This window comes from Syngnathus floridae, chromosome 6 (assembly GCF_059516105.1).
Source record: "Syngnathus floridae isolate MCC-2025c chromosome 6, RoL_Sflo_1.0, whole genome shotgun sequence".
In the NCBI taxonomy this organism is placed as follows: domain Eukaryota; kingdom Metazoa; phylum Chordata; class Actinopteri; order Syngnathiformes; family Syngnathidae; genus Syngnathus; species Syngnathus floridae.
Genome location: NC_142418.1, coordinates 18,699,958 through 18,727,394, shown reverse-complemented (window position 1 = coordinate 18,727,394; position 27,437 = coordinate 18,699,958). Strand labels below are relative to the sequence as shown.

The 27,437-nt window shown below is 52.3% G+C and overlaps 5 protein-coding genes across 16 annotated transcripts; 2 read left to right on the top strand and 3 right to left on the bottom strand.

Annotated features, from left to right (window-relative positions):
- Nucleotides 1–1,445: 1,445 nt before the first annotated feature.
- LOC148397137 (voltage-dependent calcium channel subunit alpha-2/delta-4-like) lies at nucleotides 1,446–14,459 on the top strand. Of its 6 annotated transcripts, none has more exons than XM_088377696.1 (39): nucleotides 1,447–1,756; nucleotides 3,060–3,141; nucleotides 3,568–3,684; nucleotides 3,819–3,878; nucleotides 3,988–4,150; nucleotides 4,232–4,363; nucleotides 4,430–4,490; nucleotides 4,653–4,803; nucleotides 4,879–4,953; nucleotides 5,034–5,123; nucleotides 5,201–5,314; nucleotides 5,381–5,459; nucleotides 5,529–5,662; nucleotides 5,803–5,820; nucleotides 5,926–6,003; nucleotides 6,066–6,146; nucleotides 6,260–6,334; nucleotides 6,431–6,517; nucleotides 6,577–6,648; nucleotides 6,760–6,821; nucleotides 6,980–7,047; nucleotides 7,115–7,160; nucleotides 7,249–7,346; nucleotides 7,417–7,600; nucleotides 7,673–7,794; nucleotides 7,872–7,940; nucleotides 11,105–11,166; nucleotides 11,645–11,659; nucleotides 11,737–11,781; nucleotides 11,934–11,996; nucleotides 12,342–12,412; nucleotides 12,551–12,629; nucleotides 12,755–12,807; nucleotides 12,888–12,943; nucleotides 13,078–13,098; nucleotides 13,190–13,307; nucleotides 13,381–13,501; nucleotides 13,569–13,646; nucleotides 13,870–14,459. In XM_088377696.1, exons 1-39 carry the CDS (start codon nucleotides 1,677–1,679, stop codon nucleotides 13,969–13,971), a joined length of 3,282 nt encoding a protein of 1,093 aa, XP_088233822.1. In that variant the 5' UTR covers nucleotides 1,447–1,676; the 3' UTR covers nucleotides 13,972–14,459. The 6 variants fall into 6 exon arrangements, with proteins under 6 accessions (XP_088233823.1, XP_088233824.1, XP_088233827.1 ...); XM_088377700.1 differs by lacking the exon at nucleotides 1,447–1,756 and adding an exon at nucleotides 2,477–2,496; XM_088377699.1 differs by lacking the exon at nucleotides 1,447–1,756 and adding an exon at nucleotides 2,606–2,860.
- On the bottom strand, nucleotides 8,075–11,285 carry LOC148397138 (leucine-rich repeat and transmembrane domain-containing protein 2-like). Of its 3 annotated transcripts, none has more exons than XM_088377719.1 (5): nucleotides 11,088–11,285; nucleotides 10,607–10,867; nucleotides 9,791–9,880; nucleotides 9,062–9,712; nucleotides 8,075–8,940 (listed from the first exon to the last, which is right to left on the bottom strand). In XM_088377719.1, exons 3-5 carry the CDS (start codon nucleotides 9,834–9,836, stop codon nucleotides 8,483–8,485), a joined length of 1,155 nt encoding a protein of 384 aa, XP_088233845.1. In that variant the 5' UTR covers nucleotides 9,837–9,880; nucleotides 10,607–10,867; nucleotides 11,088–11,285; the 3' UTR covers nucleotides 8,075–8,482. The 3 variants fall into 3 exon arrangements, with proteins under 3 accessions (XP_088233845.1, XP_088233846.1, XP_088233844.1); XM_088377720.1 differs by having other exon boundaries at nucleotides 10,607–10,821; XM_088377718.1 differs by having other exon boundaries at nucleotides 10,607–11,285.
- A 138-nt stretch (nucleotides 14,460–14,597) lies between the features above and the next one.
- Nucleotides 14,598–27,288, top strand: slc7a10b (solute carrier family 7 member 10b). Of its 3 annotated transcripts, none has more exons than XM_088377709.1 (12): nucleotides 14,598–14,671; nucleotides 15,640–15,760; nucleotides 23,955–24,159; nucleotides 24,232–24,383; nucleotides 24,964–25,089; nucleotides 25,154–25,307; nucleotides 25,433–25,556; nucleotides 25,628–25,731; nucleotides 25,796–25,892; nucleotides 25,969–26,118; nucleotides 26,183–26,360; nucleotides 26,461–27,288. In XM_088377709.1, the coding sequence occupies exons 2-12, from the start codon at nucleotides 15,724–15,726 to the stop codon at nucleotides 26,577–26,579; spliced, it is 1,446 nt and encodes a 481-aa protein (XP_088233835.1). In that variant the 5' UTR covers nucleotides 14,598–14,671; nucleotides 15,640–15,723; the 3' UTR covers nucleotides 26,580–27,288. The 3 variants fall into 3 exon arrangements, with proteins under 3 accessions (XP_088233835.1, XP_088233834.1, XP_088233836.1); XM_088377708.1 differs by lacking the exons at nucleotides 14,598–14,671; nucleotides 15,640–15,760 and adding exons at nucleotides 22,495–22,516; nucleotides 22,631–23,413; XM_088377710.1 differs by lacking the exons at nucleotides 14,598–14,671; nucleotides 15,640–15,760; nucleotides 23,955–24,159; nucleotides 24,232–24,383 and adding an exon at nucleotides 24,641–24,861.
- On the bottom strand, nucleotides 15,242–20,450 carry afg3l1 (AFG3-like AAA ATPase 1). Its single transcript, XM_088377703.1, has 16 exons — nucleotides 20,190–20,450; nucleotides 19,608–19,683; nucleotides 19,405–19,502; nucleotides 18,839–18,988; nucleotides 18,709–18,774; nucleotides 18,485–18,609; nucleotides 18,149–18,419; nucleotides 17,934–18,071; nucleotides 17,711–17,864; nucleotides 17,534–17,641; nucleotides 17,339–17,464; nucleotides 17,138–17,248; nucleotides 16,884–16,999; nucleotides 16,619–16,819; nucleotides 16,350–16,544; nucleotides 15,242–16,279 (listed from the first exon to the last, which is right to left on the bottom strand). Exons 1-16 carry the CDS (start codon nucleotides 20,322–20,324, stop codon nucleotides 16,055–16,057), a joined length of 2,295 nt encoding a protein of 764 aa, XP_088233829.1. The 5' UTR covers nucleotides 20,325–20,450; the 3' UTR covers nucleotides 15,242–16,054.
- urahb (urate (5-hydroxyiso-) hydrolase b) lies at nucleotides 20,787–22,497 on the bottom strand. Of its 3 annotated transcripts, none has more exons than XM_088377737.1 (4): nucleotides 22,333–22,497; nucleotides 21,913–22,055; nucleotides 21,683–21,818; nucleotides 20,787–21,561 (listed from the first exon to the last, which is right to left on the bottom strand). In XM_088377737.1, the coding sequence occupies exons 2-4, from the start codon at nucleotides 22,041–22,043 to the stop codon at nucleotides 21,472–21,474; spliced, it is 357 nt and encodes a 118-aa protein (XP_088233863.1). In that variant the 5' UTR covers nucleotides 22,044–22,055; nucleotides 22,333–22,497; the 3' UTR covers nucleotides 20,787–21,471. The 3 variants fall into 3 exon arrangements, with proteins under 3 accessions (XP_088233863.1, XP_088233862.1, XP_088233864.1); XM_088377736.1 differs by lacking the exon at nucleotides 22,333–22,497 and adding an exon at nucleotides 22,145–22,219; XM_088377738.1 differs by lacking the exon at nucleotides 22,333–22,497 and adding an exon at nucleotides 22,131–22,154.
- Nucleotides 27,289–27,437: the final 149 nt, after the last annotated feature.

Sequence of the window (27,437 nt, the reverse complement as noted above, 5' to 3'; positions counted from 1 at the left end):
CCGAGATGGCTCTGGTCAGCTTTTTGTGCCGGGCGGCCATTTTGGCTTCTTTTGGATTTGTGCTGCATTTGTTCTGGCAGCTGAACTTGAGTGCACAATTTCTCCGTTCTTCTAGCAGTGGACAGCTGCGGTGTCAGTTACACACAAACCGGGCCCCACTTGAGGGGGGGGTGCAGGGGGTCACGCGCCGCACTACACTCTGCGTGCGTGCGTCTCCGGGGACACGTTGGCTCGGGCCTCGCTCAAGACGCAGGAGCGAGGCAGGGGTGAGGTAGGCGAGGCCAGGCCAGACCAGGCCGGGCTAGGCCAGGCCGGGCCCCCGCTTCCAGATGCCCGCTGTTGACAGAGTGCTCCTTAGCGCGCCATTCGCCGCTTCTCCTCACGGGCCGGAGTGTGCTGTCCGACAGCTGCGGGGTCTCAACAACACCCCCCTTTATATTCCTACTTGGACGCCGACCCCCATCAAATATCCCTCACTTGATGCCTCAAAAGCACCACAGCAGGCCACACGGGACAAAGTGCAAGCCCAAATGCAGCATTGTTGACACTTACACGCCTTGGCCACTAGATGACGCTGTCGCCCCAGCATTGCTCATCATCCCGCTTTTCTTGCTTTTTTTCCTGTGTGGCTTTGCACGTCCAAGTTTAGGACAAGACAAAGTCTGAAGGACAAATTCCTTTTCCATTATGAGTCAATGAGAATGAATTCACATTAATGGTATCATGGAGTCCAATCCATGTTGTGTCGTCTGCTAGAATTAGTCGGTGAAGGAAAGCACTCTCCAGGGCATTGTGGATGGACCCACCCAGGATGTTGCAGACGCTCGCTCTGTTGGAAAATGGAAGGAAAAGGAAGGAAAGCCACTTGACAAGCTGACCCAAAGCCCACCCAATCCCCTGGTGCCCCTCACCCGCCTCGGCATCTGCGAAGGTCCTGGTCTCGTCCTGGTACACCTCCGATTGAAATAGGTCTTGGGGCCTGCTCACGGCAACATCGAACGCAGCACCGGACCGACTTTTCATCCCTTTCTTATTCGTGCCGATGCAGCCATGCTATGCCGCTTAGCTTGTATGCCTCTTGCACAATGACAATAAAGGCATTCCATTCAATGTTTGATTCTTTCTGCTAGTTATTGTTGATCATATTGACTGTACTCTCCAGTAAGTGACAACATGTCGGTTACCATGGTTACCACCGATGCACGACAGCGAAGAACAAAAAATGCATATTTGGGTCTGAGGACATTTTTTTTTAAATGCCATGAATATGTGTGTGTGTGTGTGTGTGTGTGCGTGTGAGGATATCAGAGGAATGAACAGTTATTGCATACCCAGGTGTGTGTGCGTGCGCGCACGTGTAATCCTCTTAAATGAATGCATCCAATGAGGCGCCGGCGTCCCGTCTGGTCCTACCCGCCCTTCGCCCGCTTTCCCGCCATTTAATCCAAGTGGATTATGTGGCGCTGACCGGGCCGCACGTTGAGGTGAGGAAGAACCCGCAGAAATCGGCAAGCGGGAGCAGCAGCGGGACGAGTCTCCCAGGAACGGCCGTCCAAGACCACAGGTGGGGGGGGGGGAGCTCGCTCGCCATGAGCGGCTGGAAGGAGGCAAAAATTGAGGAAAGGCAACCAGCCGGAGCCCACGAGAGGAGACGCCGTCCGTCCTCTTGAGTCGGGATGAAGCGCGGCCTCCAAGTCGCCGGCTTGCTCTTGCTGTGGCTCGGCGTTCAAGCTCAGCTGAAGATCCCGCCTGAGACGTGAGTGTGCTTTTCCCTCTTGCCAAACTGCTTCTGATCTGGAGTGTCTTCTCTCTGACCCGGCGGATGAATGAATGAGGCTTCAAAGTGGTCTTGATCTGGATCTTCATAGTCTTGCTGCGCATGAGTGAAACCTGTCCAGATGGGTTCTGAGCTCGACAATCGCACTTTGACTGAATGAATAAATGAGTTTCCAAGGGTTTCTCATCGAGCTATTCATTCACGACTACGACGACCCAACATTTTGCTAACGTTTCATTGATGGTCAAAGTGACTCAATGATGTCATCATAAATCAGTACCTTTGGTTCTGAGTAATGCACATGTTCATAAACGTCATCACAATGATTCCTCGTGGTCGAGATGTCAGAGAGCTAACGAGGCGCTTCCGTAGGGGGGAATTGACGCCCTCTTGCTGTCTCGTTGGCTGCTGGGGCACAGATTCCGCCCCTTGCCGGACGGTCAGGCCACTGGCCAGGATTTGGAAGGCTCCAACTGTCCCACATATTTCGCCGCTTCTTGTCCCTCTGCCATCTTGTCCACTCATCCTGCTAATCTGGTTAATCTGCACTAGCACACCGCCACATTATCTGGGCTGTGTCCCCGCTTGCAACTTTGGCTGTTTTCTAAATGCATGCTACTTTCATATTGCTTACTGGACATTGTGTAAAATTGCCAACCCATTTTGGAATAGTGTGGGAAACAACATGAGGGGCATTATAGAACATTGTGGTACATGAGGTAACAACATTCTGTGATCATTCGAGAACATGGTGCAAGATTCTGGAGGCATTCTGGAAGATTGCAGTGTGTGTGCGCGTGCCTCTCAAACATGGAAGTACTTCACGCATTGATGATTGATGACATCATCGTGATTCTAATCGGATTTTAGCCTTCCACTGTGCTTGTTAACTTGATACTTGAGTTATTTTGCGTTTTGTTCCACTTGATGTGTTCAGTAGTGTTGTTTTGTGTCACGTGTTTTGTTCAGCTAATGGGTTTGGTGATTTTTGTCATACGTCCGGGTTGCCTAGATTGTGTTGTATATTATGACTGAGTCATGTTGTCATAATTTTTGTCTTGTTTTGGGTTGGGTTGCTCTGAGTTAAGTTGGCTTAAATTGTGTTTTCCATTTGCTTCTTATTGTGCGTCAGGTATTGCGATTCTGTTGAGTTGTGTTGCGTTCTGTGTATCGTGTTTTTTGTAGGTGGGGCAATCGCAATTCACTTGAAATTGTTGTCTACGAGATGATACATGATGCCGGTTGTGCAATCGACATGACCGGTTGTGTCGTTGTGTTACAGCGTGCAGCAATGGGCGTCCATCTTCTCGTCGCAGCTTCGAGAGCTTTCCACCAAGTATTCCGGATCGCTTCTTCTGCAAAAGGTACAGCTCGTTCCTCTGTTTGTTGATCCGCGATTGGCATCCATCCACTTTGACGGGGCGAGAAAGTCACCTGATAACTCGCGGTCACGCGATGTCTGATTTGGCTGACTTGCAGATCAGATTGGGGTGGCCAGGATCTCCAAGCTCGTAATAAAGTGACACAAATCCCTGTGACACAAATAACCTCACTAAACAGGGTTAGCGTGCTTTGTTTAACTCCGTGCTAATGAGCGCATCTCGTCGAGTTTGAGCCGTTTGTTCATCGCTCGAATTGGTTATGCAAAGCGCATGTAAATAGTCTACAGATGAAATGTCTACTGAGGTAAACGTACAAATTCTGTCCGAGAATGATGTCCTCGGTGCACGACTATCGAGTCCGCCTTTTTGGCAGAAGTCCAAGTATCCGTTTTTGTGTGCTGTGTTCAGAAAGTGAAGGATGTGGAGCCCATCATCAAGATGGTGGACGTGGACGGAAGCGATCTGGTCAAGGATTACGCTGACCAGATTGAACGCATGCTGGGCAGCAAAATGAAGTCTGTCAAGGTGCTTTTTAGAATTCTGCTATTGTTCTGTTGACCAGCAGCCGCTGAGTGATGAGCTGGTCATCAATCATCTGGCACCATTGTGCAAAAAAAAATAAAATGGACACACAATATAATCTCGATGTTGTCCTTCAGCGACTCGCCGAGTCGGCGGAAGATGCTGACCTCTATCACGACTTCAACGCTTCCTTAGAGGTAATTTTTTGGTTGGTCTGAATTAGACAATAATCACGTCCACGTTGAAACAAATGCTGGCCGGCCGACGCAGAGGAAGTCCCGTCAGTGTTTCTCCTCGCATTCTCAGTTTGACTACTACAACTCCATGCTGATCAACACGCTGGACGAGGACGGTAACGCTGTGGAGCTGGGCGGCGAGTTCCCGCTGGAGGAGAACGAGCACTTCAACAAGATGCCCGTCAACACCCAGCAGAGCACCGTGCAGGTGCCCACCAACGTCTACAACAAAGGTGGGCGGGGGGCTCGTCCGTCGGCGCCGCCGCTCGGCCATGGCGGCCCTTCCTCACCCTTCCTCCTCTTCCCCCCGGCAGACCCCAACATCCTCAACGCTGTGTACAACTCGGAGGCCCTCAATGACGTTTTTGTGGGCAACTTCCTCAAGGACCCTACGCTCACCTGGCAATACTTTGGCAGCTCTGCCGGCTTCTTCAGGATCTACCCCGGTAACACGTACGCACGATTGGAGTCATCAAATCACAACTTTGAGCTGAGCGCGTTTATCGTTTCAGGCATCAAATGGACGCCGGACAGCAACGGCGTTGCAGCCTTCGACTGCAGGAACCGAAACTGGTGACTTTTTAATTCTAAATTTTGTGCGCCTGTGCCTAATCTAGCACACATTTGAGGAGGTTCAGTCAGACAAAAGTTTGCTGCCATCTTGCGCTATTGTTATTTGACGGATGAATTACGATGACGTGAGTTGAGAAGTTCCACCACTTGCACGCGTGTCAGGTACATCCAGGCGGCCACGTCGCCCAAGGACATCATCATCATGGTGGACATCAGCGGCAGCATGAAGGGCTTGAAGATGACCATCGCCAAGCACACCATCAACACCATCCTCGACACGCTGGGGGAGAACGACTTTGTCAACGTCATCGCCGTGAGACGCACGCGCGCACACGCCGGAACGTGTGCATGACTTTACGCGCCCGTGTGTGTGTGTGTGTGTGTGTAGTACACAGATTACGTGCGCTATGTGGAGCCGTGCTTCAAGGGAACTCTGGTCCAAGCCGACCTGGACAACAGGGAGGTAAGCTCTCCGTCGGCAGCCTCGGCACCTCAACAAAGTCACGGCGCGATGTCGTCATTGTTGACGTGTGTGCGTGTCAGCACTTCAAGATACTGGTGGAGAAGCTTCACGTGAAAGGAGAAGCAAAGCTCAAGAACGCCATGAAAGAAGCCTTCAAGATCCTCAATGAGGTGGGAGGGGGGCAAGGGGCGTGTCTTTGACATCCCGCACGGCACAATGGGAGAAGAAACGTGTTTTGTGCGCGTAGGCGCGCGTTTTGGGTCAGGGCAGCATGTGCAACCAGGCCATCATGCTGATCACCGACGGCGCCATGGAGGACTTTGAGTCCGTCTTTGAGGAGTTCAACTGGCCCGAGCGCAGGGTGAGCTCACCGCCTGTGGCTGCGCGTGTGCCTGCTCCACGTTGGCTGAGCTCCTTCACTCTGCAGGTGCGCGTCTTCACGTACTTGATTGGCCGAGAGATGACCTTTGCCCAGAACGCCAAGTGGATCGCCTGCAACAACAAAGGTGGCGCAAGTCTTGCTTTGTCGTCATTTGAGAGATGCACTTTTTGGAGCTAGCGACACTTTGACGCAGGCTACTACACGCACGTGTCGACGCTGGCCGACGTGCAGGAGAACGTCATGGAGTACCTGCACGTGCTGAGTCGGCCCATGGTCATCAACCACGACCACGACATCATCTGGACCGAAGCCTACATGGACACTGTGGTGAGACCGCCCGCTCCGGCCCCCACCGTCCCCCTCACTCCTAAAAGACGGCACACCGCCTCGGTGCCCTTCATCTTCCTCATGATTTTTCATCATCATCGTTTTCATCCTCTTCATCATCTTCATGACCTTGCCGTCAGCTTCCCAAAACCAAGGAGGTAAACCTGCTCCCTTGGCAATGCTCAGGCGCACGCCTTTATTTTTGTCAGCTCCCTACTTGAAGCCAATCCGCTTGTGTGTTTTGATCATGGTGTTGCGGGCAGCTGTTCAGCACCAAGGCGCAAAGTCTGCTGCTGATGACGTCGGTGGCCATGCCCGTCTTCAGCAAGAAGAAGGAGACGGTCAGTGAAAATTCAGTAGCCTTGCTAGGAAAGGTGTCAACCGAGTCGTGGCGTGTGTGCAGCTGTCGCACGGGATCCTCCTGGGCGTGGTGGGTACCGACGTTCCCCTCATGGAGGTGATGAAGCTGGTGCCCCGCTACATGGTGGGTCCGCCTGGCCGCGCCCTCGTGCTCCTTGTCCTCCTCGTGCTCCTCGTCCTCCTCGTCCTCCTCGTCCTCCTCGTCACGGTTTTGCCTTTGTCGTCGTTGTGTGTCAGCTGGGCGCGCACGGCTACGCCTTCCTCATCACCAACAACGGCTACATCCTGGCGCACCCCGACCTTCGACCTCTGGTGACGACACACAAGCGCGCCTGCCATCGGAATTGGACCGATGTACTCGATTGAAGGTTCCAAAAGAACGGCAACAAAGCAAGCGTTTGTTTGCAGTACAAGGACGGCAAGAAGCTGAAGCCCAAGCCCAACTACAACAGCGTGGACCTGTCCGAGGTGGAGTGGGAGGACGACGACGAGACGGTAAGCGCGACGAGCGGCCGGCCGCTCTTCTTCGCTCCCAACTGACCGTCTTTTGGCAGCTGCGGACGGCCATGGTGAAAGGCGAGACGGGAAGTTACACGCTCAACATCCGCGCCTCGCTGGAGAACGGGGTGAGTCAATTTGATGGACGAGGCACAAAAAGCCAGAAAGAGGTGCAAGTCCACTTTGTCACTAGCAAGAGGCAAAAAGATGACGTTCCGTTCCAATCCATTTTTGAACAGAGGAGGCCCCTCTTCCTGGTCAACGACTATTTCTACACAAACATTGACGACACTCCTTTCAGGTAAGATTGGGCAACGCTCGCCGCGACTCGTTCAAAGCGAGTCTGTTGAATGCCAGTCCCATCTGGGAGTGGAGCAGCGCGTGTAGACAGACGATTTTTCAACGCTTTGAGCGGTGATTGAGGCTGAGCTGGGCAAAAATGCCTTTGTGTGCGCACAGTTTCGGCATGGTGTTGACCCAAGGTCACGGCAAACTCATGTTTGTGGGAAACGTGTCGGTGGAAGAAGGTAGGCGCTCGCCTCGCTTTTCCTCAAGCTCTGCTCGCATGGTGAGCTTTGACCTTTGCGCCCGCAGGGCTCCACGACCTGACCTCTCCCGACCTCAGCATCGCCTCCGAGTGGTACGACTGTCATCTTTGCTCACTTGACACTTTGGTTCATTTTTATGAAATGAAGAATTCAATGCGACGGTTCGTTTTGCCCCTTGAGGACGTACTGCGAGACGGACATCGACCCCGCCCACCGCAAGTACTCGCAGCTGCAGGCGGCCCTCCGCTACCTGCAGGGCAAGGAGCCCGACCTGGAGTGTAAGTGGGCGCCGCCCACTCCAAAAAGCTTTCGGGCTTCCGTGACGTCAGCCGTGTGCGCTTGGCCTAGGCGACGAGCTGCTGCTCCAGCAAACCTTGTTTGACGCGGTGGTGACGGCGCCCATGGAGGCCTACTGGAACGCCATCATGCTGGACGACAGGGTGGAGCCCGGCGTGGAGACGGCCTTCCTGGGCACGCGTGTGGGCCTGATGAGGATCATGAGATACGCCGGCGTGGAGACACGCGTGGCAAAGTGAGAAGGCGGCGCGCTGTCACCGTGCCGGCGCTCGCATCAATACGCCTGCGTGTCTTCCTCACCTCCCAGAAAGTTCCTGACGCCCGCGGACAAGGACAACCTGTTTACGGTGGACCACTTCCCGCTGTGGTACCGCCTGGCCGTGGAGAACCCGCCGGGAAATTTCTTCTACTACCCCATCAACGACAAAGGTGACACACGTGCTCCTCTTTCTTTTGATCTTCTTGTCATTGCTGTTCTCACAAGTGTTTGTTGTGGTTGCTTCCAGGCACCATGTACGTGGTGGCCACTACGTCGGTCACCGTGTCAGCGCAAGGCAAGACAGCCGTGGCCGGAGGTCAGTCGTCCTTCCTTCGAATTCGTCAGAAGGTCAGGTCGCTTTTCTTTGTTTGATTTGAGCTCGACAGCCGCTCCAGAGTCAGCTGACTACTACTAGCTACTACTCGGACCCCGGACACTTAAAAGTACACCAATCACTTTTATTGAGGAAGCCATCTCTTCATGTGGAACAATAATGGGAACTTTTACCGACTGTTACAAGTGGTGCTGAAGTTGTAGTAAGTCCGTGTGGCCTGTAGGTGGCAGTGTTGCTGTAGGATAAGAGTGTCTTGGCGCAGGACCAAGAGGGGACATTTTTGCAAACTGTTCACTCGTTGCCTTCTCTCTAAACACTACACGAGGATTTTCTACATCATCTAAGGAACTAGATAGTTCCTTCGAAAGAAAATGATTGATGTGATGATTCCAAATGCAATTGCTGCGTTCATTTGCTAATTCCTTACTACTCCTCAATGCTATCTGGCTGGAAGGACGAATCAAATCAAATAATCACTATTTTGAGATTGTAGTAGAGTCATGACGATGTCGGACAAGCACACATCAGAAGCTGCTGATGCGGTAGCCGTGCACCACGCAGGCCTCTTTGGGCGGCGTCTCCTCCGGCACGTCTTCCGGGTCGGCGTCCGGTCCCGAGCGCTCCATGAGCGGCTGCCCGCGCTGGTTCAGGTGCTTCTGGTAGCGTGCCATGAGCGAGGCGTAGACACAGCCGTAGGTGGCCGCCACCGCCATCATGACGCACACCGTCCCGCACACCACGCCCGCCACGATCTGCGTGCCGCGAGCCCGCCGGACGCTGAGCGGACGGTAGCGCTGCCGCACGCAGTCGCGGCCCGGCGGACACGAGGGGCGGCTCGGGTCTCCGGACGCAAACTCCCTGGCGCCGGAGTCTCCGCTGGAGCTCTGCGTGCAGTGGGCCAACATCTCGGCCGGCACCCCGCGGATATCCCGGCCCGACAAGCTCCTCGGTAGACTGCAAGTCACAGCGTCTACCAGACCATCTAAAAGGATGGAGGAGAAAAGATGGATTCAACATTTTAGGGAGGAGAGGAGATGTTTGGTCCTAGCCTTTTCTCGTAAATGGCATCAGGATTACGAGGTCAGAATGTCTCGGCGGCCCACCTCGGTAGAGCATCCACTCCATCCAGTGTTTGAAGGCCCTCATCTTGCAGTCGCAGTGCCAGGGGTTCCCAGCCAGGAGGAGCTGCTTAAGTCCCCTCGCAGGTTCAAAGGTGGCCCTCTCCAGGACGGCCAGACGGTTCCTGGCCAGGGACAACCACCGCAACCTCTGGAGTCCATCCAGCAGGCCCGTAGGCAACCAGGAGAGCGCATTGGAAGACAGGTCCAGACCTAGGAGCCAGCTCAAACCCTTGAAGGCCTCCCTGTCCAGGCCCCACTCCACCTCCTGGCTCCAGTCGATGTTAGCGGTGGTCAGGTGCTCTCCGAGAAGGTTACCGGACAGGTTGAGCCAACGTAGGCTGCCCAGATCGGAGAAGGCGCCCGAGGGCAGGCCGGAGAGTCGGTTCTGGGCGATATCCAGAACCTCCAGGCCGCTGAGGTTGGTCCAGTCAACGGACACCAGGGTGGAGAGGTTGTTCCGGTGGAGATGCAGCGTCATGCAGTCCTGATCCAGCATAGGCAGGAGCGGCGTCAAGGTCATCAGATCCAGACCCGAGCAGTCGCTGGTGTTCCCGGTGCAGGTGCACATGTCGGGACAGCAGTGGCCCGAGCCCAGGAGGACCACCAGAACCAGGGTGGGCGTGACGGCGCCAACTGAAAAACCAAAACAAACGGTGAGAAATGGGCCTCGCAATAGGAATGAACTGGAGAATCATCGTGGAGAAGACGCACCGAGAAGCCCCTGGAGGTTTTGCGGGTGCTGGTCCGGCCGCCTCATGTCAGCCACATGGATCACAGCAGGGTCCGGTCGAGCAGAACATCCTGCGGAGAACAACAAGAACCCGACATGAGCCCGACGTTCTGTTTTTGCCACGCGGCAAACTTTCACTTTGGATGCAATTGTGATGCTACATGCTAGCGCTAGCAGTTCGCCTCTTCCAGCCGAGCCCGCGATGAACTGCCGGCGCTAATCCTGAAATGAATTGAATAATCCCAGCAAAGCTTTATTCCATCAGAGTGAGGATGAAATGCTGAACTTGGTCAAAAATCAGCAACGGACGGTTAAAAGCATCGCCAGATGGCAGGACGGAGAGAAAAAGAGGAGCAAATCCACGCCGGCCTTCCTTTCCTGCCAAGGCACTTGAGTCAAGACGGACGCCGCCCCGAGCTCTTTTCTTTGTGGACCTTCCGTCCCGCTTTGTCAGCCCGCCACAAAGGGGCCATCTTGGCCTCCTCTGAGGCCCGCCGCCATTGAAGCGCATCGTCCTCACAATATGGACAAAATGTCTGCCAAAGTGTCACCGCAGACGGATGACAAGTTTAAAGCCCTCATTTGAAATCGAATGATAGTTTCAAACTTGAATTTAAAACCCGAACCCCAAGAAGTCTAACGTGGGGGCCCTGCACATGCCCAGAAATACCTGGTGGAGTTGCCACGCCACGCCACGGACGCCCTCAGGTGGATGCCGGGGGGGGCCGCCGCCGCCGCCCCATCATCCCTTCCCTTTGCACGCCCCTGGACTGCAGACACTTCACATGCACACTCACCATGTGCTGAAAAACGTCAGCCTCCAAGGTAAAAGTCGTGCAGTGGAGCTCCAGCGTAGGACGTCCTCCTCCGGAACGGAAAGTCCACCTGCACACAGGTGGCCAAGTGCTCCTCACCCCATCAAGTGTGGAGCCACTTGCTGCTTCTGCTCAAACACGAGCGCACTTCATCCTGGATGCTCCTCCTCCTCCTCCTCATCTGCGTCATTCTCATTCTGGAATAGTGCGCCTTATCCGTTATCGTCATCACTGCTCTCTCAGCTGCCTCTCGCCCGCACACACAAACAGACACACACACACACACCCAAACACCAAGCATCATGTGGTTTGGAGGGGAAAAAAAAAAAAAAGGCAGAGAGAGACAGAGGCCATATGTTGCCGCACGGCAGCCGTTAGTGGAGTGTGTGCGCGTGCGTGTGGAGATTAAATGGAGTGTGTGCATTCATTCATTCATTCACATTGACTGATTGTGTGTGTGTACTTTTGTTCTCTTCATAGCCGTAGGTCTGCAGATGTCCTTGGACGTGCTGGCGAAGACGTTCTGGGCTGTCACCAAGCAGGTGACTGAGGGCACACACACAAATACACACACACACACACACACACACACACACACACACACACACACACACACACAGCCAGCCAGCTGTTTGTGAGGCAGGCGATGCTTAATGAAAGCTGACAGCTCCCGACTCAAGTTTTCTCTTTACATTTCCATGCTGGGCTTCATCTCACGCACGGCGCTTGTTTTTGATCGTTATTTGAAATGTCTTTTAAACGTATTTAATTACAATTTTTGAGCTTTATTTTCCATTTTAATCGTCATTTTTAATTGTAAGCGTAAAGACGTAACGAGGATTAAGTGGCAGTGCTGCCCCCAGAGGCACACTGTGGTACTACATAAGAAGGACCTTTGTCCTTCATGAAAGTATGCAAAAGTACACAAACCTATACTTTGCTCAACACAAATGACATGTAATATTTGTTGTCCTAGTTTGACAATGGATATCTTTCTAATTGATCTGTTTTTTCTTTCAGGCGAGCGACACAGACGTGAGTGTTTCCTCTTTTGTCGCTCAGCTCCAGGTGGGAACGCCGCAATTGACATGTTTTGCTTGCTTGCGTGTTAGTGTTCCAACGTGGAAGGATTGTGCCCCCTCAACTGCGAAAGTGACGTAAGTCACGTCACGCCACCGCAAAAGTGCTTTTTCCAAATTGTTTTTCGGACACTTTAAAAGGCGTAAAGTCGTGGCGTGCGTGCGTGCGTGCGTGCGTAGGTCACATGACGACGCACGTGAGCCGTCGTTGACGTGATGTCATCTTCCAGGACCTGCGCTGCCTGTTGGTGGACAATCACGGCTTCATCTTGCTGTCCAAAGAGAGAAAGGAGGTAAGAGGTCAGGGGTCACGGCCAACGTGAGGAGGAGGACTAGGCCGTCAAGGCGGGATTGGCTCGTTTGAGCGCCAGATTGGCCGCACGACCTTCATGCTCACCTTCGACGCTGACCGTGCGCGTTGCCAGCGGTAGAACGAGATGCCATCCTGTCATTATTTGATTGCTTCGGTGACAGCTGGCCATCGCGTGGCACATTAGCCCCGGCCGTTAACACACACACACACACACACACACACAAGTCAACATAATGCACATTACACAAAGCCACGCACACATTCAGGCCAACTTTGATCCACCACATGTTATTCAGTCCACTACATTTATTATCTTTTTATTCAGGTGGGCCGCTTCATGGGCGAGGTGGATGGCGCCGTCATGGCCACGCTCATCAAGATGGGCATGTACAAAAAGTCAGTTGGACAACTTTGCGCCTGCGTTTACTATTTTGTGCAACTTTGCGACTGCCGTTTTGTGCTGGTTCAAAGCCAGCATGACAACATTGTGTGTGTGTGTTGTCACGGTTTCCCGCCCGCCTGCTGCACTCGCAGAGTGTCGCTGTTCGACTACCAGGCCATGTGCAAGAACAGCCATCACCACGCCAGCGGTGCTCCCCGCCAGCTGCTCAGCGTCAGTCGCGTGCACCGGCCCACAGCACATTGAAACTTGGCCGCCGAGGCGTCCCTAATCATTTGTCCGACGCGTCCAATGTTTTGCAGGCCAGGTTGACGGTTGTTGTCTCTTTGTTTCCGCAGCCTCTCTACAACCTGGCGGCCATCGTCCGCTGGATCTTTTCCAATGCGCTCATGTGAGGAAGCGCAACTTTTTCCTGACCTCTTTTTTTTTTTTTTTTCCCCAACTAACTTTGTGTGGTGTGTGTCTCTCAAGGTTCCTATTGGACTTCAACCTGTGCGGTTTGTGGCACTCTGATTACTTTGTGGATGGTAAGCCACTGTCATCAGCCATTGTGTGATTGTCCCCATGACTCAAAATCTGTTGTTTGAGTCTCCTTGTTATCCATCACTCTCCATGTTTTTCTCCATCATCTTCATCATCATCGTTCTGTTCATCATTTAAGCCAAGGCTGGCTATCACACCTGTGAGTTCACCATGGACGTCACATCACATTAGCACCTCGCCCGCTGGATTTATTTGCATTTCTACTTGCGTGCGTGCGTGCGTGTGCGCAGCTCACAAGCAGAGGAAGGTGGAGGCTCTGGTTCCATGCGAGACGGCCTATCCCGGCTTCACGTATGACACCTCCGTCAAAGAGGCAAACAGCATCATCAAATGTGGACGCTGCCAAAAGTATAATCACACACACACACACACTACTTTTTTTCTGCGCCTGATGAGATGCTTGACTTTTTTTTTTTTCCAGGATGTTTGTGGTGCAGCGTGTCCCAGACAGCAACTTGCTGGTGGTGGTGACGGAGGCTAACTGCGACTGTTCTCGCCAATACAGCCCCATCCCGCTGGAGGCCAAAGAGATCAAATATATCCTTTTGGCAGGCCGCCTAAGGCAAAGCAACCGGCGTTTTCTTTTTCCTTGACGACTGCCAACATAACGCCACCGTTAAGTGCAACAGGATGAAGTCGCAGAAAGTACGCAGGCGCCCTGAGTCTTGCCACGCCTACCACCCCAAGGTCAGGCCGCTGCATCTTTGACCTTTCGCATCGTTTGATGCCCCTTTGAAAGATTCAAACTTTTACAACTTCAACTTATTTTTCCGTTACAGCATCTCCCATTTCTTATTTCAACATGTCAGTCAATTGTGCGGAATTTTCCATTTGCCGTCTGACTCCCTTAAAAATGTTTCTCTTGAAAATTGTGATCCGCTTGACTTTTTGTCAAACTTTTGTGTGTCAGGAAAACGCCAAGGACTGTGGGGGCGCGTGCACCATCTCCTTGTCATTGAGCCTTTTCTGCACCTCCCTGCTGTTTTCGGGTGCCCTTCTCCTTATGACATAACCACAGCAAGCGGCCAATCAGGAGGCGGAAGCAGACCTGAAGCAGGAAATCAAATGGGGCGACGTCAAGACCAACCTGGTTTCCGGTCGTTTCTATGGCTTTTCACAACGAAGGTTTTGCGGCTTTTTGCTGTTGAGGCAAAAAAGACATTTATGTGACATTTGGCGCTCTCTGCTGGACAGATTCCTTCATAGCCATAGGTTTTACTTTTTTCTCTCCATTCTTGAACGGTGATATACTGCCAATAGAGTTTTTCCACAAAAACACGGGGATTAAGTAGCCACCCCAAATTTAAAATATATATGTATAAATAAAATATTTCTAAAAATGTGTGTGTGGGGGAGGATACGCCATTAGGTGAACCCGCAGTTGCCGAACGGCAAGGATGAAGGAGATTTTTTTTATTGTATTCTTTTTCTGATGACTTTATGCAAACAATTTTTCAGTCTCCAGAGATTGTTATAAATAAAACCAATATATTTATATCATAGAGACTTCTGTCTATCCTGTCGGCCAGCAGAGAAGCAAAAGTGGTGTATTCCCTTTATTTTACTAAAACACTTCTAGTATCATTAGGATTGTATTCAGTATATTTTCTTTTGTTTATTGTCAATATCTACCTGGGCATTTAGGACCTATGTGGTGTGCGTGGTGACGTCACACCACGTGGCCGACCATTCTCGCGCTACATGTGGCTGAGGTAAGACGAGCTGCGCGCTCTCGATTTCGGCTAATTCAAGGAATACGACTCCACATTACGGCACAAGGGACGTGATAAATACTTGAGTAGATATTTCCTGTGATTTGGGCTTCGCGTTGTAGTCGCCAGATGACGCTATCATCGAGCGTCGAAATGAGCTAATGTTGCTAACGCCAATTAGCGCTTGAGCTAATGTTGCTAACGTCAATTAGCGTGCATCTCTTTTATTTCCTTCTGACTTCCGAGAGATCCGGCAAGTCCTTCGCAGTTGCACGACCTGCTCACGAGGCATTTTGTGCACTATGATGGTATCATGATGTTTTTATTGTACATTTTGTTTTTGTCTTCAGTGGTGTCGTGATCCTTTGGAGAAGTTGGTATACTCTCACTTTTCATTTTTTTAAGTAGTCACAGTAAAAGGGCCTGTTTTAGAAAGTGACATAAAGAAAATCTCTATTTGCTGACTCGTAAAACGTTATTCTTTTCCTACGTTGTCTCCTGCTACCTCTTAAATCATGCCCTTTTTAATAGGAAGAAAAAAAGTAGAAAGGTCTATTTGGACAAAGAACGTTTTTGTCTACAACATTATTGAAATTTTATTCTGGAACCCTGAATCTAAAAGAATTTTGAATAAATACAGGAAATGTTCCTCTTTTTCTTTCATGTCAACTATGCTGTTTAAAAAAAAGATTAAATAACTCAAACCGTCAAAATGTTTACATCGTGTCACAGTAGGCTGTGGCACCAAGTCATGGTCTTCATTTGAGAATTGGGGGATAAAAGAAAAAACATAATAAAAATTGTACAAAAACAGGGTCCTCGCAGTGTTCGGTGCTGGAGCCCCAAGATGACCTATTATTACAGAGGAGGGGGGGTGGGCGTGTGTCTGGAGTGCCAACCCAGCCATCAACTGTGAAGTTATTTGACAGCTTGCCAAAATGTAATTTTGCTAACTTGTGACTTCACAGTGGAAGTGGAGCAAACCAGTTCCACAGCCAACATTAGGATGAAGATGAGGATGAAGTCCCAGAGTGGAAAAAGCCACCACGCAGATGGTGGGAATAGCCGTAGAAATGAAAAAGCCAAAAGGTAAGCAGAGCTGCAGCAGATATCCAAATCTGTTCTCACCATTGGCCCGAAACGTTATGAGACACATCGGCCGGCCCCTAAAATTTCACAACAGCAAGAGATAAATGTTGGCCATTTTTTATCCATGGGGGATTTGAAGGAAATGATCAAAAGAATGTCCTTGAACAATCCAATAATTGGTGTTGGTTTGTTGCGTAAAAGTTGAAGCAAACCCGTCCAAGAGCGCCTTAGGAGGTCTCGCAGCGATGCTTCCAAACAAGTGGCCGAGAAAATGATGAGTTATTGACAACGAGTCTAGATAGCGTGCTGTTTGTCGCGAGCTTGCTCGTCGGGGTCGGCGGCGGGTCGCTGGCGGTTCCAGTCCCGCAGGCCTTCGGGTAGGCTGGTGTCCTCATCCAAGCTGCCCGTGCCCTCCACAAAGTCCTCGTACGTTGACTTCTCCTCGAAGGGCCGTGGGCCCAGCAGCTCCAACATGTCCGCCTTGTCCAGGACTTCCTTCTCCAGCAGCCGCTTGCCCACCTGAGCACGCACACATTCAACACAAGAAGGACTCAAGAAGCTGAAAGGGAGAGCGGGGTTGCGAACGTACCAGCTCCACCAGGTCCTTCTTGTCCTGGACCAGCTGGTGCGTGTGCGCGTACGCTCGCTCCACCAGCGCCCGGACCTCTTCGTCGATCAGCTCGGCCGTGGCTTCGCTGTATGGCTTCTCCAGGACCATCTCGCCCTGGCGCGGCAGCTCAAAGGACACTTGGCCCACCTTCTCACTCATCCCGAACTGGACCACCTGTGCGTCGACACACGACGGGCGGAAGCTGTTCAAAACCGTCCCCGAGAGCACGAGCGCGCGCGCGGGCATACCTGTGCGTACGCCGACTGCGTGACCTTCTTGAGGTCGTCCTGCGCGCCGGTGGTGATGCGTCCGAAAAAGATGCTCTCGGCCACGCGTCCTCCCAGCATCATGCACATCCTGTCGAAGAGCTGCTCGCGGCTGTAGAGGTACTGCTCGCGCGGCAGGTACTGTGCGTAGCCCAGTCCCTTCCCGCGGGGGATGATGGACACCTGGGGGCGGTTCGCAAGTCTCAGTCCAACCCACCCCCTTTGCCGCTTTGACGACCGTTCTCACCTTAAGCAGCGGGTCGGCGTGCTGCAGGAACCAGCCCACCACGGCGTGACCCGCCTCGTGGTAGGCCACCGTCTTCTTCTCTGTGGGCTGAAGCACCTGCGTCTTCTTCTCCAGACCTGAAAGAACAAGGCAGACCATGATGGCAAGTAGTCAAATGAGCGAATCAAGTATTTGAACTGCTTAAGCCGGGATGCCAGAGGAGGAAATGAATCAGGATTGGACGCATGGCGGCGACGAGCGGATCCCGGACTGACCTCCAATGACCCTGTCGATGGCCTGCTCAAAGTCCTTGTGGCCGACGTGCGGGTGGAGGTGCCTGGCCGCGATCAGCGCCGCCTCGTTGCAAACGTTGGCGATGTCTGCCCCTGCGTGCGCCCACACACACACGCACACCAAAATGCATGAGCATCGCCTTTTGTTTCAACGGCCGCTCAGACGATGTCGTGGGCACGTGCCGGTGAAGCCGGGCGTGGCGGCGGCCATCTTCCTGGCCAGCACGTCCTTGTCCACGTTGGGGTCCAACTTGATGGGTCGCAGGTGGACTCGAAAGATGGACGCCCGTCCTTTAATGTCCGGAGGACCTGAGGAGCCACAACAAGTTTTACCCTGGCTCCCCTTGTTGCTGTGAGAGAGAAAGGACCCTTTGTTACCGATGTAGATCTGCCTGTCAAAGCGTCCGGGCCTCATGAGGGCGGGGTCTAGGACGTCGGGTCTGTTGGTGCCGGCCAGGACCACAACATTGGTGGCAGTGTTGAAGCCTGACGGACAAACGGCAAAGTGAGAGGCAGGTTGGCGGGCACAAAAGAAGGCGCATAGCTGGGACCGACCGTCCATCTCCACCAGCAGCTGGTTGAGCGTGTTCTCCTGCTCACTCTGCCCGCCAAAGTTGCCGCCGCCTCGTTTGCGGCCCACCGCGTCGATCTCGTCGATGAAGAGGATGCAGGGAGCGTTCTTCCTCGCCATGGCGAACATGTCCCTCACCTGTCAACAGACACCTTGCTGTCAGGAAGCCCAAGCACGCGGCCGACACTTGCAAGTTTGCGCACTCACCCTGGCGGGACCGACGCCCACAAACATCTCCAGGAATTCCGAGCCGTTGACGGTGATGAAGGGAACGTTGGCCTCGCCGGCCGTGGCTTTGGCCAGAAGGGTCTTGCCAGTCCCGGGAGGTCCCGACAACACGGCACCCTAGCAAAACATTGTCTTGTTCATCAGCATATCTCTGCGGGTGATTTTTTTTTTCCTTCTTCAAACAAAAGTGTCACCTTGGGGATCTTGGCTCCCAGATCCTGGTACTGCTGCGGGTTCTTGAGGAAGTTGACAAACTCCAGGATCTCCAGCTTGGCCTCCTCGCAGCCGGCCACGTCCTTGAACTTGACCTCGATGTCGTCCTTCATCATCTTGGCGGTGGATTCGCTCATGCTGAAGGGCCCGCCCCTGCCGCCGCCGGGCCCCGCCCCCATGGGCCCGCGGCGCAGTGTGAAGAGCAGGAAGCCGATGAGCAGCAGCGTGGGAATCATGCTCATCAGGAAAGACCTGCGCGCGCACAAATGTGGCGTTGAGGAACGTCCCGAGGCTTTTTTGACGCGGCGCTCGCTGACCCGTCGCTCTCGGAGCTGTAGACCACGGCGGGCCGACGCGACGCCTCCATGCCCAGCTCTAAGTGGGCCGTCTCCAGGTTCCTTTCAAATGTGTCCACGCTGCCGATGTTGAACCACACGTAGCTCTGTGCGCAACAGGATGACATTTTTCAGACTGGCGTCAAATTCAGGTTTAAGAGGAGCGAAAAAAAACCTTGGTTGGAAATGACCATGTTGCCACTCACCCCTTCAGCGCCGGGCATGAGGATGACGCGCACGTACTGCTTGTTGACCACTTCCAGACGGTCCACCTAAACACGCAGAAAGAGAAATAGCGAGCCAAAGTTGTGGCCGGGGCTCGTCGAGGCACCTTACCAAGCCGCGGCCCAGGTAGTGGTGCACAAAGTCCTTCCAGGTGATCTCGCGCCCGCTGTCGCGGAAGTACATGTAGAGCAGCGTGGAAGAGGCGCCGGCCGCCAGGACAGCCAGGTAGCGGAAGTCCTTCTCGTCCCACGGGAAGTCGCCCTGAACGCAAACGGCGAGCGCGACATCGTGTATGTGAATATTTATTCCCTGGGATGTTTGGTACATTTAAATTCTGTTCACGTCAGGCAAAAAAAAATCCCAGGACATTCTTTTCTTTTCTGCACTAACAATTTGAGTTGATTTGATTTATGATTCTGTGACTGTTTAGCTTTGTAACATGTAAAAACAGTTAGCAGTCTGTTTTTGTAGAGGATGACAGATTGGAATTCATTTAGGAATCGGTGCACCAGTTTGCGCCTTATGTGCTTGATGTAAAAGGAATGCTTTGGCGCCATCTTGCTGCATCTCGGTGCCAGGCAACATGATGGGAAAAGATTGCGTGATGCTGCGTCACCATGCGAGAGCAACTTTTGGGTTGTCGTGTGTGAAACATTGCAGGTTTCGGGAGCCCAAACCTTCTGCATTCGACTCCACCAGTCTTTTTTTCCTCCTCCTCCTCTCTTGCCACCTCCTGTCCGTCCTCCTCGTCCTCCTCCACTTTCTCCTTTCACGTCTGGAAAGCACAGACAATCTCAGTGACGACTCCTTTTATCCAATAGCAAACAGACGCCGATTTTGTTGATGCTGTAAAACATCTGAGACGGGTTCGATCCTTCACCTTGGGGCTCAGTCGAATAAAGACGTTGCCGAACCACCCGAAAGCCGCGCGGGGACACATAGGTTGGGGACGCGCTCTGAAAAGAGCATGCAAAGTCATTCATGTCATTAACTGACGCTACCTCATTAACTCGATAATCAAATAAAACCAATTCATTAATGAACATTAACGGAGACTTTATGTACTGCAAGCCTCAACTAACTTTATTAGCAAGTCTTTGTAACTGACAAACAGTGCGGGTGGTGATCATAATCATTTAGAAGGACGCCAATTCCCACGTTTTGCAACGAACCTAGCAAGCCATGTTGTAAGGTTATATGAATACGCTGTTACGTCAGCTCAGCACCGTGTTTACCTTCCGTTAGAGCGGGACATCTGTCCTAAAATGAATTCATGTACTACATTCATTTAAAAGGAAAGATTTGGCCGTCCTTGCTGAAGTTTGACAGAAGCAGATCCACTCAAATTTAAACTTAGCACGATTCTCCAAAGGAACTCTTAAGTTCTACAGCTAAGACAAATGACATCATTTATAAACTGAAAAGTACTTTAGGGGGGCGAATGACGCCAAAAGGTAATTACCGGCACGCCGAAGCGCGCGTATCCGCCAATGAAGCGACGTCCGACGGCGCCAGCGTTTAACCGAGCCGCGACAAGTGCAGCCCGGCAGCACAGAGGTCGCGCGGCCGCTGAGACCAGCCTCAAAAGCTGCGACATCCTCCCTCCCTTTCCCACCCGGCCAAGCTCCTGTCGATCAGGAGCCCTAAATTCAAACTTGATCAAGTGAACTCGTCTTTCCCCAGCTCATCGTCGTGCTGTTATTGAACAAGGACCGACGTCAAATGTCAACCCAATCATGCCGAGCCTTGGGGTGGCATTTTCTAACGCCTGATTAGAAATAGAGAAATAAAAACAGACTTCATCAAGGAAATATAATTTAAAATGTAGTTGGTGCTAATAGATTTTTTAAACACATCTTTCTGTTGTCTAAGCATATTAACAGTGATTTTTACATATTCTATCAAGGTTTATTTTCAAGCAGGCCCTAACGAAGCGTTAAGGGGGCCTCATTGGAAAACCTCTCCCTGATTGGTCGGAGAGAAAAAGATCACGCCCCCAAAACACAGTCAAACGGGACAGTGACAGACACTCGTATTACAAAATAGACACAAAACAAAATAATAAAAGGAAATATATTTGCTGTCAGAATAATCACAAAATCAACAACTTTGTAGTTGTATCGTTTATCAATTATCACTTTACTCCAATAAAACAGTAACAAAACAAAAATAATTAGATTTGAGGTTAAAGGCTAAAGCAGGGGTGGGCAAGGAAGGGCAACTTGCAACACGTTTCTTTCCTGAAATTTAATGATTAAATAAAGCAATCTCGGTTGATCATTTCGAAGTAAATCATTATCAACAAATACAAGATAAAATGAGAATAGCAATTGATTTGACATTTTTTATAAATCTCATTTATGATTGAATGTGGCCCATCTGATTTAAAGGTCAAAATGTGACCCGTGAACACAAACGTTTCCCCATCGCAGGAACTGAATGAATGGTGCAACTTTCTCCTCCTTGTTGACGGCAGCCAAGTCCAAACGGGATGGTCACCTGTCACTGCCGGGGTCGATCCAGGCCATTGACCAGCCAAAGAAGGCGGGGCAACGGTACCCACAACATCAATGTTTACACTTCAGTCAGTGGCACACATTGTGTTTGTGGTGTTCACAACTGGGATGGATTTAGATCCAAGTTCATGAATATGCATGTGTCATGGCAAAAATAATAATGATAATAATAATTCTTCATCTGTAAGCATGTGTGAGCGAGTGTGTGTGCGCGCGCCTGCGCGGCCCTCAGCTTCCCATGTACGTGCTGAAGGAGAAGCGGCTCATGAGCAGCGGCAGGTGAAGACTTTGCATTGAATCCGTGACGGTGAACACCACCTGGAGCACAGATGATTGATCACTTGATTGGATGACCATCTAAAAGCATTCCAAATTTACTGAAAATGTTCAAAGAGGAAAAAAAGAATAGGACGACTGGCAAGCGTGTCGAAAAGATCACCTCGGCGTAGGGATAGAAGGAGTCGCGGTCCAGGCTGGTCCAGTACGAGCCGGTTTCAAAACGTAACTTGTACATTCCCGGGACGAACGCTTCCCGGCTGATGAGACCCGGACAGCGGCCGTCTTCGTCCGTCGTTCTACCATTCAAAAACAAACAAACAAACAACCAACCATGGAACGTGAACATTTCCTTTACCCTACCACTAGAGAGAGCCGGCATATTGAGCGTACCCGACGTTGAGCATGTTCCACAGCTTGAGCTGCGAGTCCAGTCGATGCAGGCTGAGGGACACGCGTGAGGCCGGAACGCCGTCGCTGATGTTGAGCACGTGCGTGGTGAGCGGGCTGCGCTCCGACGTCATCGCAACAATTTCCTGGGCAAAAAAATATATATTTTTCAGACTAATTGGCTGATTCATCCGTCTTCACTGTTTTACTCTCCCAAAAACCTGGAGCGGTTGACCTTTAAATCAGGCTCCATCACAATCTTCATTTTAGTGGAAAGACAGAACGTTTACGATTGTGTTTGCCGTCTCGTCGATTGGTAATGCTCTTGAGTCGGATCAATGAGCACATACGGGCAACAAATGCTAAATCCAGTCACGTTAGCTCCATTCCAAAACAAATTAGAAGATGAGTGAATACGCTTACCTGGTGGTGAGTCGGTCGTCTGCCGCTCAAACTCTCTCGTCGGTGTGTGACGGCGCGGCGCGCACGACAAACAAGCTTGGTGTCAAAGGTCGGCGTGTCCGGAATGAATCATTACAGAAAAAAAAAGTCAACAAACAAGCAAGCGCTCGGCCATTTAATCATCAATGTTAGCTCATTTTAAAAGGTCGCCGCAATCGTTTTGATGAAGCTGATAGAAGGGAAATTGCTGCTTGCACAGCTCAAGCACATGATTGAATCCAGATTAGAGGGGAAATGAATCATCTTTTGCTGATAACAGGCACGCTGCAGCCTATGGCAAAGTTGGGAAGACTCCTGCGCCCTGCAATGAACTTCTCCACACCGGCTGGAGCCAGCCTGGATTCAAATGATGAAGACGCCGGCCAGCCCAGCACCTTGGGGAGGGACCCTGCTTCAAAATCCCCCCCGCCATCCATCCGCCCATCCATCCTTGACACCGATCCTTGTAAGTAGTCCCCCCCCTCCATCCATCCGGCCATCCATCCTTGACACCGATCCTTGTAAGTAGTCCCCCCCCTCCATCCATCCGGCCATCCATCCTTGACACCGATCCTTGTAAGTACTCCCCCCCACCCTCCCCCTGCTCCAGTGTGAGGCCTCCATTCTGTGCGTGCCCACCAAATCCAAATCCAGGTGAGCATTCTTCTACTTGGTTGATTGTCACCGTGCCCATATCCACTCACAGACGTTGACAGCGACCGCACCGGTGACTCTTCTCTGGCCGTTCAATCCAGTCGGGGTGTCCCTGAACGCCTCGCGGCGAGTTGCGCCTACTTAACATTCAAGCCCCAGCAGCGGCCGGGGTGTTGCGCAAGCGCGGCCCATTGAGGAGGCCCGGATGCCGAGAGAGGGGAGCGCCGGGACCAGCCACCCAGCCAGATTGGAACGAGCCGCGGCTGGAGCCACAGCACCGGCGGGAGCCACAGCACCAGCCGGAAGGCCGATATGGACCGGCCGCCGCGTGACCCCAGGACCCCGGCTCCGGACCGCGTGACCCTCAAGAAGGAGATCGGCCTGTTGAGCGCCTGCACCATCATCATCGGTGAACGGCGCCGTCGTCGTCCTCATCGTTAGGCAACTAGCGTGTCTGTGCTTGACGCGCGTGTGCCGCTTTGAATGAATGAGCTGAGCTGAGCTGAGCTGAGCTGAGCTGAGCTGAGCTGAGCTGAGCTGAGCAGCGTGCGCGTCGTCAACTTGCCACATCAATACGGATGGAGCGCCGGCACCGGCGCGTCACATGCTGTTCCATTGCGCCCGACTTTGGGCCGGTCGCCGCTCCATATCAACAAGTCAAGGCGTCCATTACGGGGCTTGTCCAAAGAGTGTACCACTACATGCGTCTCATGGAAAGCCAATCGTGGTGTCCAAACTACGGCCAGGGGAGCATTCATAGCCACCACCCGTAAACTAAACATAACTTTTAAAACACAAACCTCCCAATGCTAGGTAAAACTAAATAAAAGCAGAATTATTGCATTATAATTGAATCATGATGTTGATGATTGGTTACTGCAGTAAAAGCAAACCTTTCTACATGTGTGTTGAGCTCTGGACTGTGTGTTGAACTGTCACCCCTCCCTCAGGGAACATCATCGGCTCGGGCATCTTCATCTCGCCCAAAGGCGTTCTGGAGCACTCGGGTTCGGTGGGCGCGGCGCTGCTGGTGTGGATGCTGGGCGGAGGCGTGGCCGCCCTGGGCTCGCTGTGCTACGCCGAGCTGGGCGTGGCCATCCCCAAGTCGGGCGGCGACTACGCCTACGTCAGCGAGATCTTCGGAGGCCTGGTGGGGTCAGTTGCCGTTTCCTGCTTTACGCTCTCCGCCGCTCGCTTCGGGCCTCATTGAAGCTCTGGTGACGTCAGGTTCCTGATACTGTGGAGCGCCGTGGTGATCATGTACCCGACCACGCTGGCCGTCATCGCGCTCACCTTCTCCAGCTACGTGCTGCAGCCCGTCTTCCCCGAGTGCGCGCCGCCGTACGCCGCCACGCGAGTGCTGTCGGCCACCTGCCTCCGTGAGTCAAAAAACGCAGCTCGTGTCCCCTTTGAAAGTTTTGATTTTGTGATCTCGCAAGATCATTTGTCACCATTGTGTGGCTTGGGAGGTGAGCGCGGGCGCAGGTGGCGCTTCTGGTGGGGCGCTCACGTTTTGTGGCTCCTTTGCGACGGAAACCATCCGTCTGGCCGGGCCGACAAGAGTTTCTTTGTGCCCGAGAGCCGGCCCACCGTGAGAGCGCGTGACACTGATGGATGAGCCCCCGGCGGCACAGTGCATTCCTCGAGCCATGGAGACCCGCCCGCCCCCGGCCATAGAGGGATGAAGCGGATGGATGGATGGATGGATGGATGGATGGATGGATGGATGGATGGATGGATGGATGGATGGATGGATGGATGGATGGACGGACGGACGGATGGACGGACGGATGGACGGACGGATGGATGGAAATGTCAAAGCTCACCAGTCATGGGACATTGTGACTTCCTGGGCAGGTTGTACATGTTTCCTGATGATTGCGACAAAGCACGAACAACATAAGCAGTATTTGTTATTAAAGGGACTTGGGCCAAATGTGTTTTGTGACATTGGCGCAGTGCTGCTGACGTGGGTGAACTGCTCCAGCGTGCGCATGGCCACCAGGATTCAGGACGTCTTCACGGTGGGGAAGCTGATGGCGTTGGGGCTGATCATCGTCGTGGGTTTGGTGCAGATCTTCAAGGGTAAAACTCCTTTCCTCACCTTTCGTCCCACCGGCAGCTGACCGTGGTCTTCTGTTTCCTCCAGGCAACTATGAGGCGCTGACTCCGCAGGCGGTCTTCTCCATGGAGCGGACCCCTTCGGTGGGGCAGATGGCGCTGGCTTTCCTGCACGCCTCCTTCGCCTTCAGCGGATGGAACTTCCTCAACTACGTGACGGAGGAGGTTGTGGATCCCAGAAGGTGCCCGCTGCTTCTACTCTGCAGGGCTTGTTCCTGCTCGTGCTGCTTGTTGACCACGAGCCTCGTTGGCTACAAGAACAACAACGACAGATGTTGCTGGTTTCCCTGTGTCCCTGTTGGTTCAGGAACCTCCCTCGCGCCATCTACATCTCCATCCCGCTGGTGACTCTGGTCTACACGCTGACCAACATGGCCTACTTCTCGTCCATGTCTTCCGACGAGCTGCTTTCCTCCAACGCCGTCGCCGTCGTGAGTTTCCCCAGCATGAGCTAGTGTTAATGCTAATGTTAGCCTAAATACTAATATGTCCTCTCGTCCAGACGTTCGGAGAGAAGCTGCTCGGCGTCTTTTCCGTCATCATGCCCATCTCCGTGGCGTTGTCCACGTTCGGCGGCATCAACGGCTACCTGTTCACTTCGTCCAGGCGAGTGCCGGTCGCTCGTCGTTGCTAGCGTTGACGTTTGCCCTGACCGCGTTTGCGCCGCCAGGTTGTGTTTCTCGGGCGCCAGGGAGGGTCACCTGCCCGGCCTGCTGGCCATGATCCACGTGGACAAGTGCACGCCCATCCCGGCTCTGCTGGTCTGCGTACGTTCAAGCCGGCCTTTTCTCCGCTAGACAGCTAGCCCGGTGTCTCCTCTCACGGCAGCGTGCATGCTCGCAGTGCACGGCCGCCATGGTGATCCTGTGCATCGGGGAGACTCACAACTTGATCAACTACGTGTCCTTCATCAACTACCTGTCGTACGGCGTCACCATCGCGGGCCTCCTTTTCTACCGCTGGAAGAAGCCCAACCTCTACCGCCCCATCAAGGTCCCAGCTCACCTCTTCTTTTTTTTTTTTAATTGTTCCTTTCATGACTTTGTGCTTGGCGCAGGTGCGTCTGCTGGTGCCCGTGTGCTACCTGATGTTCTGGGCGCTGCTGTTGGGCTTCAGTCTCTACTCCGAGCCGCTGGTGTGCGGCGTGGGTCTTCTCATCATGCTCACCGGCGTGCCTGTCTACTTTCTGGCCGTCCACTGGAGGGCAAAACCAAAGTGCCTGAACCGCTTCATTGGTGAGCACTTGTTGAACTTTCAACTTGAACAGTCTTCCCGGCGAATTGGCCCGCGTCCATGCGAAGAAACATTGCGAACGTCGCTGTTGTTGTCGTGCAGAGACGGCGACCGTGGTGGGCCAGAGCTTGTGTTTGGTGGTCTTTCCTCAGTTGGACCCCATCGAGGCGGTGGAGTCTTCCGAGCGGACGGAGCCGTCGTCCGGTTCGTCCGCTAACTAAAAATGGCTGCCAGCGCGTTGCGTTTCCATCGCCTCCTGCTGCGTCGCGTCCCCGTGTGACATTTATGCCGAGCGGACGCCTTTTCTTCCTTGCGGACTTTTGCACGTTGTTTTATTTCCCACCACGCAACGTACAACTTGCTCATGTGAGCCAACCCAGCTAACCAGCAAAATACACTGGGTTTTAGGAAAGCAACATCCTCACACGAGTCGTTTGTTTTACATATGTCAGCGTTTGGATTTTTGACGGGGCCAAATGTACTTCCTTTTTTTGAGAACTAACCGATGGATTAGGTTGACACGGTAGTACGTATCTTCTTTTCTTTTTCTAAAAGAGTCAGCTCGTCCTGTGTGTCGCAGTGGGCCAGCGTATTGGTTCTGACTGAAGTTTCCTTTATTTCAAATCCAATCTGAAATGTCATCGTTTATATGGACGCGTATTTCACGCCAGGGCGTAAATAAAAAGTTCACGGTCACATCATGATAAGTCAACTTGTCAAAATGAACTTTTTTTAATACCTCCCTGCCTTTGCTTTTTTTCCACTGTAAATTATTTGTAAAGTATTGACAATGCAATATTGTTAACTATCATGTATTTAGACATGGTTATCACTATCAAGTAGTTTTAGACCCGACCATTCTATCGATTTCGTCGATTAATAGAAATATCAGATATAATTTTATTTGCATTAAAGTGTATTAAAACATTTTCCCGATGACTGTTTATTAACCAATTCTTGTTTATTTGGTATGATTTAGTGATTGATAAACAACAACAGCTAAGCAAAATGACACAAGAACTGATGGTCATTGAAAGAAAGAAAAGCAGATGTTTACAAATATTTTATTTGGATTAAAC